The 17,121-nt window shown below is 43.6% G+C and overlaps 4 protein-coding genes across 4 annotated transcripts; 1 reads left to right on the top strand and 3 right to left on the bottom strand.

Moving 5' to 3' along the window:
* Window positions 1–3,577: 3,577 nt before the first annotated feature.
* Window positions 3,578–3,729, bottom strand: SERLADRAFT_379637 (uncharacterized protein; the record flags this gene model as incomplete). The annotated part of the gene is made up of 1 exon (XM_007314175.1): window positions 3,578–3,729. A coding segment is annotated over one exon (152 nt), but the record flags the coding sequence as incomplete, so codon positions are not given.
* A 2,759-nt stretch (window positions 3,730–6,488) lies between these two features.
* On the bottom strand, window positions 6,489–7,253 carry SERLADRAFT_336557 (uncharacterized protein; the record flags this gene model as incomplete). The annotated part of the gene is made up of 1 exon (XM_007314174.2): window positions 6,489–7,253. A coding segment is annotated over one exon (765 nt), but the record flags the coding sequence as incomplete, so codon positions are not given.
* A 4,484-nt stretch (window positions 7,254–11,737) lies between these two features.
* On the bottom strand, window positions 11,738–12,120 carry SERLADRAFT_379634 (uncharacterized protein; the record flags this gene model as incomplete). The annotated part of the gene is made up of 1 exon (XM_007314173.1): window positions 11,738–12,120. A coding segment is annotated over one exon (199 nt), but the record flags the coding sequence as incomplete, so codon positions are not given.
* Window positions 12,121–14,134: 2,014 nt separating this feature from the next.
* On the top strand, window positions 14,135–14,899 carry SERLADRAFT_336552 (uncharacterized protein; the record flags this gene model as incomplete). Its single annotated transcript, XM_007314172.2, has 1 exon — window positions 14,135–14,899. A coding segment is annotated over one exon (765 nt), but the record flags the coding sequence as incomplete, so codon positions are not given.
* Window positions 14,900–17,121: the final 2,222 nt, after the last annotated feature.

Here is a 17,121-nt window from a genome sequence, read left to right as displayed (position 1 = left end):
ATCAAATCAGACTGGGTTGAAATAGGCAAAAAATATCTAGCCAAGGGTGCACCAGAATTTTTGGTTGATGCCAAAGCCATGGTTACATCCTCCTGGCAGGAACACACAGCCCCACCATCTCCTTTCAGTTACCAAGTTTCTTGCACTATCTCTTCCACCAAAATCTTCAGTATTCATCCTGGAAAAAGTTAGGTTATGGTTCAGCAATGACAAACCAGGCAATGACTGCACATTGATACCTCTTAGCACAACCCATACTCAATAACACATTTCTGTGAGACATGAAAAATGAATTCGGACAAGCATAGTTAGATGGTGCCCAATCTATTATTGACCACAGGTACAGTAACAGTCAGGACAGATTGCCATTATGGATAGTTGTATTCTGGGAGGAAATAAACTGACTCACAGATTCTCAAAGACAGTGGAGAAGATGCCAACAATGGCTTACCTCCAACAAGTCCCTCAGTTAATCAGACTATTTTAAGGCTTTAGAAGAAGCCCAAGCCTTACTGCCAGCACTAGCATGAAATGGTTCCATTTGTGGACCACCATCAGGATGAATAACACAACTGCTATCATGCCTGCTAGGGAGCAATTGTGTAGGAGATGAACTGCTTGATATAATGATGGAGGAACTTACTTTATGTGTCCAGAGCCAACCAAAATTTGCATTAAATATTATGATTGGCATGACAATGTTTGCAAGATTCATTGTCAAGACTGGTCAAGAAGGACATTATACTAGGAAAGGATCAGCTGTACTACTCAGGAAATATCAAATATGCTTGAAAAGCCTAACTTTGGCACAGTTATTCTTTCCTGTATTCACAAATGGCAACCACTGGGTTGCTATGATGGTGGATTTCAGCTACAAAACTATATCTTATGGTCAATCACTGTAACACTGACAAAACTCAAGATGAATTAACATAGATTTCCAGAGATTCACTTTCTGAGTGTATACAGCCACCAGGTGACTTTGTCCACACACTTCAAAAATGGCTCAAATATGCATTTGGAACATTATTCAAAAACCTTGGTGACAATATGACACATACCCACTCTCAACCTACACTATCAATACAACGCAATGTCGATCATCATCTCAAACACGCGCGCAATGGTGACTGCGTGATGGTTACTACACCTGATAGTCTGATAGCTTGCTGATAGCTACATGCACAACTGACTACTACATCATACGCACCATCCCAACACATCACTGAAAGCCTCGGTATGAACGTAACAACAAACAATCATGCTCTGTATCTGTTCCTCCAGGGAGATCACTACAGATCACACATTTAACGCTCATAATAAGGACACAGACTGGAGTATGAACTTGTAAGACCGGATCTGTGTAGATGGCCAAGTCCGAGACTACTGCAAGGGTCAATCAGGGTAAAAGCTGGAGGGCTTCACTAGCAGCTGATCGCCGTAGCGACCATTCTTTAACACCTTCCTTAACGATAACGGCAAACTTGATTTCAGCTGTGGAGCCTTGAGATCTGGAGAGTGGGGTAACGTACTAAGCAATCTAGATCGAAGTAAAAAATTAGCTCCATGAGAAGATAAGCTTGGCTCCAAGGGCTACGCGAAAGCTTATAAGACTAGAGATTGCAGTTACATTTGCCAACGGCTAACTCAGAACTTCTGAAATTCTAGCATGAAGTCAGGCAATTGGAGGATATGTTCGATTTTACCGCATTTCAACAGTACAAGAACATAACCATAGGCATCATCATATCACATGGATAGATCATTGATAGTGCTCTGTATCTTGTAGATTCAATAAGTTAAAAATATTATATCACTTTGTTGGCATATTATATACATTACAATAGATTCTTCATTCTTACAGTCACTTTCATTCAACTATTCCGATATTCTGATAGATTACATAAGTTTCCTAATTAGGATACAAAAAAGCGCACCCAACCTACCTTAGACACCTCAGTCATTTACCAGAAAGACTGAGGTACAGTAAACATTATTATTGCAGTTAAACCCATACTTACACATTCCTTTAGAGTCTTTTACTTTACAGTTCTGGTCATCACATCACACTTTTCGTTGTCTGTAGTAAAAGAATAACTCTGAATTATTGTTAGTTTGTTTTGATAGTCTATATTGCAGTTTGTCCTACCTCATCCTATTTGTAGAAGACTGAGGTAGGTGTCACTGTGATGTCCAATGCCTTAGTCTGTTAATAATTCTAAGTGAAACTCAGCCACTGCCTGAGAGGCTATAGAAATGACTGAGGTATTCCTACACTAAACCCCCTACTACTTATAGTCGGAGGTGCTACTCGCTACAGTATAATGACTCCTAGGAGTACAATGGTGACTCCATGGAGTGGTGGCTATGCTCCATGGAGAACAATGGCTGCTTTAGCAGAGACCGGGTTTATCCGATTTTGTCACTCCACTCGAGTGCAACCGTAGTCCCATAGCTTTAGAGAATTTCCAGTGTTTTTTGTGAGTGAGGGGTTTAGTGAGAATGTTGGCAACCATATCTCTCCTGTAGGAACATATCCGATTACCACCTCTCCCTTTGATACTAAGTCATCTTGGATAAAATGATATTTCCGTTGAATGTGTTTTGTGCGAGCACGGAACTGCGGATCTTGTGTAAGAATAATAGCTGCTTGATTGTCACAGTGCAATGTTGTAGGTCCTGAAGGTGTTGAATGACTCCTCGGAGGTGTTGTATGCCTTCCAGAAGCTGATCCAATGGACAGGTTGTCTAGCTGTATTCGGACTTTTTCCACACTAGCTGGCTGTATGTTGAGGGGCTGTCCTCCCACTGACTGTGACTCTACTTTGGGTTTCCATTCTGAAGATGGCCAGTGTTTGGGTCTTGGTTGTAGAGACTGTTGTGGAGGGTGTCTTAGCTGATCAGGTGCTCCCACTGCTCTCAGAACGTCTCCACGGAGGTATTGCCCCACTGCTCTCAGAACATCTTCATGCTGATATGGTTCCATTGCTTGTGGAACATCTCCTTGGAGATGTGGTTCTATTTGCAATTCATTTGGATCTTGGATCTGAGGGTCAGGATCATCCTCCTCCAATGTATTTTGGTCTGGATAGTAAGCATTCTCTGGAATGGGTCCCTCCCACTGATCTGTGCTAGGGTCTGTGTTCCAGGTAGCAGTGTCGTCCTTTTGTACCTTTCCGGATTCATTGAATATGACATGCCGACTGGAAAACACAGTTCGTTTTTCAGTGTCTAGGAGTTTTTAGGCTTGCTTTCTATGTGTATAGCCAACTATCAAGGCTTTGCGCCCCTTGGAGTAAAACTTCCCTTGCCTTTTGTCTTTCGGAATCAAGGCATATGCTTGGCATCCAAAAGGGTGAAACAAAGTTGGATCAACTCTCCTTTTAAACAGTATGTCATATGGGGTCTTTCCATGGAGTCCTGATCCTGGGCTGCATGCTGTGATATATGCAGCTGTTTGCATGGCATCTACCCAGAATGACTTTGGGAGCTTGGAATCATGGAGCATAGTGGTTGCTAATGTAGCCAATGTCTGATTCATACATTCTGCAATGTCATTTTGTTCTGGAGTATCTACAGCTCTAGTTTCTTGGATGACACCATCTCCTTGGAGTTGATTTTTGAATGCATTGCCGGTATATTCTCCTCCCCCATCGCTCCGGAGGAATTCTGTGTACAGTGGAGTGAAGTTCTCTTCTCCCAAATGAGTTTGGAAGAATGTTTGGACATCTTCTTTCCATTGCTTATATTGTTCCAGTGCTTCACTTTTGTGTTTTAGGAAATATATCCATGAAAATTTGGAGAAATCATCTACAATAATAATCCAGTACCAAAAACCCTCCCTGGAGGTTGGTTTGATTTGTCCTCCAACATCTGTGTGCACAATTTGTATGGGATGCTTGGCTCGGTTTCCTCCAGTGGACTTGAAAGGTAATTTCTTCATCTTTCCTAAAGCACAAGGTTCACAAAACTCCGGGGTTCCGGTAAGGGTGTCTATGTCCTGGAGCTGTCCTTTTGTAACCATTCATTGCAAGTGGTGTCATGCACCGAAGTTGATTGGTAGCATGGACAGGTGTCAAGAATGAAGCGAATATTCAAAAAGACTCACCTTTGCGTCACACGGGCACAGTGCCACATGGAATAGTAATTAATATTGCCTTTTTGAATTTGTGGCTGATCAGCACCACCTCTATTAGGCAATCCAGTCGTGTCCACCTTTGCTTTTCCATTCAGTACTTTCCGCATTTCAGCATTTCGGCAAATTTTTGCGTTGCCACTGGCTACACATTGCACCCTCCCTTTCATTGCCCTCCCTTACCTTTTTTTTCTTTACTCAGTCCCACCATGGGACCCTTACTCTCTTTTTTATTCTCACCCAATAGTCGCTTCTGGATCCCTATTCTGGTTCACCTCCTTGTCACCTCCACCTTCCTCCTCCTCATCTTCTTTGCTCCCCCACCATTTCTGATGTCACCACTTCCTATCCGCTTCTATCGCCGATCCGTTGACTACCACATGCCACTGCTGATATCAGCAAAGCCCCGGTGGTGTCGATGATGAGAACTGCTGTTAGAAAACCACACACAAAACAAACTAACACACAATCCTCCCAGATTCCACGGAACTTGTTTATGGGCTTTGCCTCCTAGAACAGTGGAGTGGTCTGGTTGTTCGTGGGGTGGTACGTATAAAGATCCTTCAAAGTAAAACCCAGAGGTGTATGAGTGTGGGTTTTGAGGAGGAGGGATAGTTGAATTTATAGAAGGATAGGGGCTTTGTGGCGAGTATAGACAAGCACTACCTTGCTAATCGTAGCACAAGGTAGGTTTGAGAACAACGAGGATGACGAGGTGACGAGGTTCCCAGTGATAACAGGCTCCTGACGCACAAACTGTAGTGCTCAGAAGGACTCTAATCGAAAGGGATGACAATGACTTCAAAAGTGGGAAGTGACGATGACAGCAGTTGACAGTGGTAGCAGTGGGAAGTGTTGTGACCACACTGGATCACAAGCAGCAGAGTAGTGAACTTGAAATTAGAGAAGAAGTCTGGAATTGAGTTCCTGTTTTTTTTACAAGGTAAAATACAGGGGTTTATATAGTAAAAGAAAAGTAGGCTATGCACAGTATAGCTGTGCAAAAAGAATGAGAAAGAACATGAAGGAAGGAATGTACACTGACGAATCCTGCATAGGTAGTACAGGATAAGATTGTCAAAAAAAGGAAAAGAAAGGGATAGAACAATGAATGCTGTGAGTAATGTCACAGGTTTGTACAGCCATAAAGTAAAGTCCAATAGCAAAAAGAGAGCAGGAAAATCATGATGTCATGGGAAGATGCAGTAAAAAAAGGGCAAGGCAAAACACTATCAGTATCAACACAGTTCCTTTATTGTCAGTCAGACATTCTAAAAAAATATGTGTCCATAAAAATGATTCAAAAATCAAAAATAATCGCACTGTAAATGAATGTTCTGCTGAAAAAAAAAGAAACTGGAGCCACCAGTCCACCACCTAGTCCAAATCCGACAGTTCCATGGCCTTACCAATGGACTGCTTGTGTTGGACCACCTGATCAAATGAGGGAGGGAGAGGAGTAGTTCCAATTTGGAACAAGTGAGTCCCAGGCAGGGTGTGGTAGGTGTAGCTGTAGCGAAGACGATGGACAAAAGATAAGTGTACCCAAGTGAATGGGACAGCGATGAACATGGGCAACGCAAGGGGATGAACCTTCTCCAGCTCAAAAACTACCCACCCTCGCTCCAACCAGGCAAGACGAGCGGCCGATGTTTTGATAGTATATGATGGCAGATCGACGTCATGAAGATGGACCTGTTGCCCTATTTGGACCGGCCGCCGGGGCATTGCTGATATCAGCAGTGGCACATGGTAGTCAACGGACCGGCGACGGAAGCGGATAGGAAGTGGTGACATCAGAAATGGTGGGGGTGCAAATAAGATGAGGAGGAGGAGGGTGGAGGTGACGAAAAAGTGGATTAGAATGGGAATCCAGAAATGACCGTCAGGTGAGAATAAAAAGGAGAGGAAGGGGCCCATGGTGGGGCTAGGCAAAGGAAGGGGAGTAAGGGAAATGACAAAAGTGAGGGCGCAATGCAATGTGTAGCCAGTGGCGATGCAAAAATTTGCCGAAATGCCGAAATGCGGAAAGTACCGAATGGAAAAGCAAAGGTGAGCGTGACTGGATTGCCTAATAGAGGTTGTGCTGATCAGCCACAAGTTCGAAACAGGCAATATTAATTACTATTCCACGTGGCACTGTGCCTGTGTGGCGCAAAGGCGAGTCTTTTTGAATATTCGCTTCGTTATTGACACCTGTCCATGCTACCAATCAACTTTGGTGCATGACATCCACGGACAACTTGAAATTGCAACTGTCCCCAGTTGCTTCCATAAAGGTAGGGTCATAGGGAATGAAACATGGCAACACATTAAAGGGTCATGTCAGCATAAAATTCGTTCGAGTAAGTCATTAATCGTTATCTTCATCATCTGAGTCGTTATGCTCATGGTCAGGTTTGTCTTCTGGTTCATCTAGGTCGTTATCATGGTCATCCAGTTCGTCCAAGAGGGGCATAGAGTGGCGGTTGAAATAGGGAAGTAGGCAACATGCTGCAATTCCTCTTCGTGATACTGATCCATCCATTTCTTTTAGAACATACGATCCTCCTTTAGTACGTCGCACAACTTCATAAGGGCCATTGTAACGAGGCTTTGCTTTACGATCCAGCTCTTTCTCAACCTGAGTATTCCACACTAGAACAAGCTCTCCAGGCTGGTATTCGTTCTTGAACATCCTTCGTGCATAGAGTTTCTCAAACTGCGCTTTAGATCTGAGACGAGTTTTGCGTATAGTGAGTGCAGCTTGTTGTAAATCATCCTGTCTCTTTTCTAGTTGACAAATGCGCAGAGCAATGAGGTCTTCTGTTGACATTGCAGTATGGAATCCATGAACAAGGAAAGTCGCTTCTGTCAGATCAAATGGTAGGACTGGGTCAACTCCGTGCAACAGATAAAAAGGGCTGAATCCAGTAGAACAATGAGTAGTGACCTTGTCTGCAAAGAAGGCATGATGGACCTTGGTTGGCCATAAATCGACATTCCCTTCACAGGACTTGACAAGTGCTTCTCTTATGACAAAGTGTCTACGCTCAACAACACCATTTGCCTTAGAATTGTAGGGAGAAATGCGAATATGAGGGATCTGGTAACGTTCCACAAGCTCTTCAAATGCTCCTTTGACTTCACTTCCATTATCTGTGACAACTTCTCCTATAGCTCCATAGCGACAGATGATTTCTTCCCAGAAAAAGCAAGCAAGATTATGTGCAGATGCTTTCTTCAATGCTCTTCCTTCTGCAGCAAGTGACAGATCATCTCTTGCAGCAACAAGATATTGATATCCTCTGGCCTTGGGCATGAGCATAATGTCGACATAGACTTTGGTGACGATTGTAGGAGGTGATGAGATGGTAAGTGGGACTTCACTTTTGCGTACACTTCGAATCTGGCATTCATGGCAGGTGCGAATATGATGCTTGACATCCTGTAACATATGGGGCCAGTAAAAGCGCTCTCTGACTGTAGAGAATACACCATTGACTCCTCTGTGACCAAGCCTTTCATGTGCTTTAGTAAGGATGTGAAGTTGAAGGTCAGGATTGAAGATGACTTTGAGAGGAGTAGCAGAGTGACAACGCTTGAACATGCTGTCTCCTTTCAAGAAGAATTGAAGTGATCGCTTGACAAAACACTTTTGAGCTTGAAGAGAGGAAAATATAGGCAGCTCCATAGTTTGAAGAAAGTGGAAGATTCGACAAAGAGTATCGTACTGAGAAGAATCATTGGTAAGGAACGAAAGGAGTGACATAGGGTGATATGGGAGAGGTCTGGCAAGATCAACAAGAAGAGCGATATCATCAAGCCAATCATCTGATTCTTGAGCATCTTCAAAGTCTTCCTCTGTTGGTTGACGACGAGATAATGCATCAGGACCACGATGACGATCAGCAGGTATGTGAATGAGCTTGAAATCAAAGAGAAGGATGCCCTGAATCCAACAATTGATAGTGGCATTAGGCTGAAGATCTGGATCATTGAGCATGCCTTTGATATATTTGGCATCCACCTCCACATGCAAGTGTTTTACTCCTGCAATGTAAAGGCAAAAATGACGAAGTGCTCTGAACAAACCATATAATTCTAGCTTGGGTTGACTGTAATTTGCCTCTCTATCATTCATGGGAATAGAGCCATAGCGAGCTGGACGCTTCCTTCCATTTTCATCAAGCTGGGAGAGGATAAAACCAACAGCAATCTTGCTGGTATCAACTGAAAGAATGACTGGGTTGTGTGACAAATAATTTATAGGGTGAAGTGCTGGTGCAGAAGATACTGCATGCTTCAGAGCATCAAATGCTTCTTGTCTGCGTTCATCCCATTGAAATTCAGCTCCTTTCCGATACAATTCTGTCAAGGGGCGTGCAAGAGCAGAGTAATTGTGGATCCAAATGCAAACTGTGCCACATAGACCAAGAAAACTGCGAACATCTTTGGGAGTCCGGAGAATTTGCCATTTAAGAATCTTGTCCACCTTGGTACTGTCAGGGAGACGACCTTCTGGGCAGCATACTTGTCCGACAATCACAACTTAGAGACGACATAACTGAGTCTTCTTTCCAGAGAAAGTTCCACCAGCATGACCAACTCTATGCATAATGCGATGAACATCAATGGCATGTTCCCATATAAATCCATGAATGCCAGGGTTGCCAGGAATGGTCTCTGGGTTTCCATCTGCATCTTCATAACGAGAAGTAGGTCCTTTGATTGGGAGGTCATCAACAAAGATATTGGCAATATGCGGAATTTTGTCTTGCAAGATGAAAGTCATGCAATTCTGGAATTCTGGAACGGAATTGGTGAATCCCATAGGCATAGAAGTAATCCTCAGAAGTCCTAGTGGCGATAGAAAAGAGGTAAGGTCACGACTGTCAGGGTGCACTTTTCGAGCATCAAATCCCCAAAAAAGATCAAACACAGTATAGCATTGAGAACCAGCAAATGGCTCCACAAAGTTGTCAAGGATAGGTGGTACTCCTGAGTCTTTGATAGTGACTGCATTTAGTGGCTGAAGATCATGGACAATGCGAATCTTGCCATTCTTCTTCTGAACGCAAAACCACTTAGAGCGATAAGACGACTGGCTAGGCTCATAGACTCCAGCTTTGATTTTGTCTCTGAGCAATTCTATGACTTCATTCTTGATTCCAGGAGGAATAGGAATGTTCTTGTATTCCCAAGGGACATGTGGGAGAACAGGTATGACGTAGGGAGAGAAGTAGTCTTCTCTGAACGTTCCTCTGTCAGTTTCCTCGAAGGCAAGACTGCGCTGATTGAGTATCATGATGTGAGCAAAAAGCTTTTCCTCTTCTGGCCATAAGAATCCATCAGAGTTTAGCTTCATTTTGTCATAAAGGCGCTCCTTGGTGAGCTTTGGCGTGGGAATGAATTCTGGGGGAAGGACAGGAAGGGGTGGGAGTGAAAGGAGTGGGTCTTCTGGAAATGACTGAGTGACACGTGCATCTTCTGGGAATACTCCAGGAACGGGTTTGACTTTGCGATCAAGACATTTGTAAGCTCCAAAACTCGACCAATCGGGTGCTGGTACAGGTATAGGGTCCACAATGTCTATCATGTAACTAGGGTTAAAACAAAAAGTGTTCAAAGAAGGAAAGTGCCGTGGTAGTTTTGCGTCATCTCAGACCGAATAGGATAGGGATGAGGTCGGAAGTTTTACAAGGGGGGAAGGAAAAAGGAACATAGACAATAGAAAAAGAAGTTGGTACAAGAGTAAAGGAAGGAAAAACTGGATAACATAGAAATCTAAGAGGCCATTTTGTACAAGTAATAGATATATAACAAGAAAGAAGAAAAAGGGAAAAGGTGGCATATGGTCCAAGAGCGCTGAATGGAGTGTTAAGTAAGAAAGGAATATAGAAATGTATCACCAGCATCTACCTCAAACTTCAACTGTGGCACTAGCAAGTACCTCAGTGCTGGTGGTGAATGTGGATGCACTGGATGGATGAGTTGTCCTGTTGTGGAGGTGAATAACCTCAACACGTTCTCGTCGACAATAAGCGCGAATATGAGGGAAGACAAAACCGTAGAAGAGGGTGAGGACAAGTAACACTCCCACCACAATCTCAATGATGAGAGCTTCTTTAGTAATATGAAACCCTTCGAGCCAGGACATGTTAGGTGCTTGTAATGCTCGATGTAAGTGTTTAGGATGGAGTGAAGATGTGTTAGAATTTCTGGCACTGGTGTGAATAATCGATAATGGCTGAGCTGATGGTGACGTGGGAAAATGATGATAGTGATGCATGGAAGTTCGAAGATAAGGAGTAATATCGGATGATATATTGATGGAAGGTTGATGCTCTGCTCCTATTGTTGTGGAGAAGGATAAGTGAAGGGGCGGTGAGGATTCAATCTCCCTTTCATCCTCTTGACTATCATTGTGAATAGTATGCATGAGTGTGCAATTATGGTGCATGAGTGTGTGATTATCAGGAGAAATTGACGAAGCAATAGTAGCATTGGTAGAGGATGGTGATGGGGGTGAGTCACTGATATTTGATGGTAACTGTTGACGCGAATATGGGGGTGGTGATTCAGAATCAGTGGATGAGTCATCATTAATTAATCCATTTATATGATTGTGTATCAGCTCCAAATCGGATTCTTGTATTACCTCCACCGTCATATTGACTTGACCATTCATATCACGTGATGAAGGTCCATTTATATCTTCATCAGTGGGAATTGGAAATGACTCTGTTTGAGGAAAGAAGCGAATATGTGCAGTTCCTGAGCGACTGATAATAGATTGTGCTGTTCCAGGTCCATGATTCTGGTCAAATCGCAAATGAGCATGGAGCAGGACATAATCTGCATAAAGGTTGCGGTTTTCATCGAAGCCATGGTGTCCTCTCATGACATAGTCTGAAGTTAGTGAAGTTAGTTTCATCTTCCCTGATTGAGCGAATATAGTCAAAGAATGTTTTGAAGGTACTGGCATTGGGGATAGGGATGGAGGCTTCAATAGTTTCTTCTAGACGAGTCTCCAGGTCTTCCAGTGCTCTGAGAGTACTAGAATTTTTGATTGAACCAATTGGGGAATTATCTGGAACAGGCACAGTTTCTTCTTCTGGGGTGACACTTTCAGCAGCAGTTTCCGATTCATCGGTATTTCCATCTAGATCTTCTCCATTGAAGTCATAGTCCGTGACTAAGAAGCTGGATACTGTATTGGATACTCCAGATACTGGTTTGACATAGTGAATAGGACGATGATCTGATGATACCTTGACTTCCAGAGCAGGGTTTTCGATTTTTCCATCCTTTCTGAAGACGAGATAAGTGCCATTAAGTCTCTCTTCAATGCTGACATAGTTTCCATGCGTCCATGGTTGTCCAAGAAGTAGATCATATCCAGTGTCTTTCCCAACAAAGATATTGGCATAAGTTTTGACTTCTCCGCAGTATAAAGCCACATTGTTGACTAGACCATCAAGTCTACCAAATCCTCCATTGGCATCTTTGACTACAGGTTGAATACTAGTATCCATGGGAAGGCGAATGAGATTTTCCCAAATAGTGCGACTGACTATATTGAGAGCAGACCCTGAATCAACAATTGCTGAAATAGTTTCACCATTAGAGGTAACAGGGACATGAATGAGGTCGGCATGAGTGATGGCAAGAAGTGATTCAGCTGTCAAGCTTTGGGGCTTGTTGTCTAGTCCAAAGTTAACGCGCTTGGGTTTCATCATTTCTTGGAGATTCTGGGAAACTTCTTTTGATAGACCAATGACGTTACCAATAGATAGTGGGATAGGGGTGCTGAGAATTTGATCAATGATGGCTTTGGAGTCAAGATTCTGTGAAAGAGTAGATGAAGTCTTGAGCTGTTTCTTCTGTTTATCAGCAGGGGGATTCTTCTTGGTGTTTTGGGAAGCATCTTCCATGATTACATCGTCATTAGTGGGATCAAAGATAGGCTGTGCAATATCAAAGATGTGTGGCTTTGATGGGGCAGGTGCTATGGTTGGAACGGCAGGCTTCTCTTCTTCTTTCTTCTTTCCTTTTACAGCTTTGGCACAATCTGGTTTAAGAGGAATGTAGACACCATCAAAGACTTGCTTGCGCTTCTCCTTAGACACTCTGTCTGGATGATCCACTGCATAGACAGGCTCTTCATCTGAATCAGAATCAGAGTCAGCTACTTCAGCAATAGACATAAAAAAGTCGTAGTGAGGAGGTTAGACTTGGGGATAGTGCAATGTACAGCAGTTGCTATAGGTTCCTCTCTTGATTGCATGATTCTAGACCCATTAGACATGACAAAGCGACCAGTGTCATCCTTCTTGACAATTCCCTTTGACAGTAAGTCAAGCATATCTGCACATTCATTGACTCCATGACCAGTTTTTCCGCATCCATAGCAAAGGAAGGGAACACGAGGTGCTGTAGGCAGAGTGGCAGTGGGTGGAGCAGTAGGCTGAGTGGGTAAGTTGCTGCTTCCTTGAGAGGATCGAGATGGTCTGGCTGACTGGTTCATGAAAGTGGGAGGGCGAAGTATAAGTTGAGCATCAGTGTCAAGCTTGATAGCACGATAGTAGAGCAGAGGATAGTGAGGATCTTCAATTGTCATAGAACCCAACTTCTTGATAAGGGTTTCTACTTCATCCTGTTTGACAGCAGTGTGCTCTTCTTCGTCTAAAGAGTGAAGGGTTTTCTTCGACTTGGAAGGACTCAACAACTTTCTCTCTTTCTCTGTCTCAGAGGTGCACTTTTTCTCTTTCTTCTGCTTGGTGGTTTTCCTGATATAACGAGGTTGTTCTTCCTCTTTGTCAGAGTCAGAAGAATTGTCCGAAGAACTGGAAGAGTTCTCTGAATCCGAGTCTGAATCCGAATCATCAGAGTCATTCGTCACACAACCCAGTCCTTCTTTCAGTTGATACCAGCAAGATTGCTGTTGGTTTTATCCTCTCCCAGCTTGATGAAAATGGAAGGAAGCGTCCAGCTCGCTATGGCTCTATTCCCATGAATGATAGAGAGGCAAATTACAGTCAACCCAAGCTAGAATTATATGGTTTGTTCAGAGCACTTCGTCATTTTTGCCTTTACATTGCAGGAGTAAAACACTTGCATGTGGAGGTGGATGCCAAATATATCAAAGGCATGCTCAATGATCCAGATCTTCAGCCTAATGCCACTATCAATTGTTGGATTCAGGGCATCCTTCTCTTTGATTTCAAGCTCATTCACATACCTGCTGATCGTCATCGTGGTCCTGATGCATTATCTCGTCGTCAACCAACAGAGGAAGACTTTGAAGATGCTCAAGAATCAGATGATTGGCTTGATGATATCGCTCTTCTTGTTGATCTTGCCAGACCTCTCCCATATCACCCTATGTCACTCCTTTCGTTCCTTACCAATGATTCTTCTCAGTACGATACTCTTTGTCGAATCTTCCACTTTCTTCAAACTATGGAGCTGCCTATATTTTCCTCTCTTCAAGCTCAAAAGTGTTTTGTCAAGCGATCACTTCAATTCTTCTTGAAAGGAGACAGCATGTTCAAGCGTTGTCACTCTGCTACTCCTCTCAAAGTCATCTTCAATCCTGACCTTCAACTTCACATCCTTACTAAAGCACATGAAAGGCTTGGTCACAGAGGAGTCAATGGTGTATTCTCTACAGTCAGAGAGCGCTTTTACTGGCCCCATATGTTACAGGATGTCAAGCATCATATTCGCACCTGCCATGAATGCCAGATTCGAAGTGTACGCAAAAGTGAAGTCCCACTTACCATCTCATCACCTCCTACAATCGTCACCAAAGTCTATGTCGACATTATGCTCATGCCCAAGGCCAGAGGATATCAATATCTTGTTGCTGCAAGAGATGATCTGTCACTTGCTGCAGAAGGAAGAGCATTGAAGAAAGCATCTGCACATAATCTTGCTTGCTTTTTCTGGGAAGAAATCATCTGTCGCTATGGAGCTATAGGAGAAGTTGTCACAGATAATGGAAGTGAAGTCAAAGGAGCATTTGAAGAGCTTGTGGAACGTTACCAGATCCCTCATATTCGCATTTCTCCCTACAATTCTAAGGCAAATGGTGTTGTTGAGCGTAGACACTTTGTCATAAGAGAAGCACTTGTCAAGTCCTGTGAAGGGAATGTCGATTTATGGCCAACCAAGGTCCATCATGCCTTCTTTGCAGACAAGGTCACTACTCATTGTTCTACTGGATTCAGCCCTTTTTATCTGTTGCACGGAGTTGACCCAGTCCTACCATTTGATCTGACAGAAGCGACTTTCCTTGTTCATGGATTCCATACTGCAATGTCAACAGAAGACCTCATTGCTCTGCGCATTTGTCAACTAGAAAAGAGACAGGATGATTTACAACAAGCTGCACTCACTATACGCAAAACTCGTCTCAGATCTAAAGCGCAGTTTGAGAAACTCTATGCACGAAGGATGTTCAAGAACGAATACCAGCCTGGAGAGCTTGTTCTAGTGTGGAATACTCAGGTTGAGAAAGAGCTGGATCGTAAAGCAAAGCCTCGTTACAATGGCCCTTATGAAGTTGTGCGACGTACTAAAGGAGGATCGTATGTTCTAAAAGAAATGGATGGATCAGTATCACGAAGAGGAATTGCAGCATGTTGCCTACTTCCCTATTTCAACCGCCACTCTATGCCCCTCTTGGACGAACTGGATGACCATGATAACGACCTAGATGAACCAGAAGACAAACCTGACCATGAGCATAACGACTCAGATGATGAAGATAACGATTAATGACTTACTCGAACGAATTTTATGCTGACATGACCCTTTAATGTGTTGCCATGTTTCATTCCCTATGACCCTACCTTTATGGAAGCAACTGGGGACAGTTGCAATTTCAAGTTGTCCGTGGATGTCATGCACCAAAGTTGATTGGTAGCATGGACAGGTGTCAATAACGAAGCGAATATTCAAAAAGACTCGCCTTTGCGCCACACAGGCACAGTGCCACGTGGAATAGTAATTAATATTGCCTGTTTCGAACTTGTGGCTGATCAGCACAACCTCTATTAGGCAATCCAGTCACGCTCACCTTTGCTTTTCCATTCGGTACTTTCCGCATTTCGGCATTTCGGCAAATTTTTGCATCGCCACTGGCTACACATTGCATTGCGCCCTCACTTTTGTCATTTCCCTTACTCCCCTTCCTTTGCCTAGCCCCACCATGGGCCCCTTCCTCTCCTTTTTATTCTCACCTGACGGTCATTTCTGGATTCCCATTCTAATCCACTTTTTCGTCACCTCCACCCTCCTCCTCCTCATCTTATTTGCACCCCCACCATTTCTGATGTCACCACTTCCTATCCGCTTCCGTCGCCGGTCCGTTGACTACCATGTGCCACTGCTGATATCAGCAATGCCCCGGCGGCCGGTCCAAATAGGGCAACAGGTCCATCTTCATGACGTCGATCTGCCATCATATACTATCAAAACATCGGCCGCTCGTCTTGCCTGGTTGGAGCGAGGGTGGGTAGTTTTTGAGCTGGAGAAGGTTCATCCCCTTGCGTTGCCCATGTTCATCGCTGTCCCATTCACTTGGGTACACTTATCTTTTGTCCATCGTCTTCGCTACAGCTACACCTACCACACCCTGCCTGGGACTCACTTGTTCCAAATTGGAACTACTCCTCTCCCTCCCTCATTTGATCAGGTGGTCCAACACAAGCAGTCCATTGGTAAGGCCATGGAACTGTCGGATTTGGACTAGGTGGTGGACTGGTGGCTCCAGTTTCTTTTTTTTTCAGCAGAACATTCATTTACAGTGCGATTATTTTTGATTTTTGAATCATTTTTATGGACACATATTTTTTTAGAATGTCTGACTGACAATAAAGGAACTGTGTTGATACTGATAGTGTTTTGCCTTGCCCTTTTTTTACTGCATCTTCCCATGACATCATGATTTTCCTGCTCTCTTTTTGCTATTGGACTTTACTTTATGGCTGTACAAACCTGTGACATTACTCACAGCATTCATTGTTCTATCCCTTTCTTTTCCTTTTTTTGACAATCTTATCCTGTACTACCTATGCAGGATTCGTCAGTGTACATTCCTTCCTTCATGTTCTTTCTCATTCTTTTTGCACAGCTATACTGTGCATAGCCTACTTTTCTTTTACTATATAAACCCCTGTATTTTACCTTGTAAAAAAAACAGGAACTCAATTCCAGACTTCTTCTCTAATTTCAAGTTCACTACTCTGCTGCTTGTGATCCAGTGTGGTCACAACACTTCCCACTGCTACCACTGTCAACTGCTGTCATCGTCACTTCCCACTTTTGAAGTCATTGTCATCCCTTTCGATTAGAGTCCTTCTGAGCACTACAGTTTGTGCGTCAGGAGCCTGTTATCACTGGGAACCTCGTCACCTCGTCATCCTCGTTGTTCTCAAACCTACCTTGTGCTACGATTAGCAAGGTAGTGCTTGTCTATACTCGCCACAAAGCCCCTATCCTTCTATAAATTCAACTATCCCTCCTCCTCAAAACCCACACTCATACACCTCTGGGTTTTACTTTGAAGGATCTTTATACGTACCACCCCACGAACAACCAGACCACTCCACTGTTCTAGGAGGCAAAGCCCATAAACAAGTTCCGTGGAATCTGGGAGGATTGTGTGTTAGTTTGTTTTGTGTGTGGTTTTCTAACAGCAGTTCTCATCATCGACACCACCGGGGCTTTGCTGATATCAGCAGTGGCATGTGGTAGTCAACGGATCGGCGATAGAAGCGGATAGGAAGTGGTGACATCAGAAATGGTGGGGGAGCAAAGAAGATGAGGAGGAGGAAGGTGGAGGTGACAAGGAGGTGAACCAGAATAGGGATCCAGAAGCGACTATTGGGTGAGAATAAAAAAGAGAGTAAGGGTCCCATGGTGGGACTGAGTAAAGAAAAAAAAGGTAAGGGAGGGCAATGAAAGGGAGGGTGCAATGTGTAGCCAGTGGCAACGCA

The sequence above is a fragment of the Serpula lacrymans genome (assembly GCF_000218685.1).
Source record: "Serpula lacrymans var. lacrymans S7.9 unplaced genomic scaffold SERLAscaffold_2, whole genome shotgun sequence".
NCBI classification, from domain to species: Eukaryota; Fungi; Basidiomycota; class Agaricomycetes; order Boletales; family Serpulaceae; genus Serpula; species Serpula lacrymans.
The sequence above is the reverse complement of the archived record's forward strand: the minus strand, read 5'-3'. Positions and strand labels throughout refer to the sequence as shown.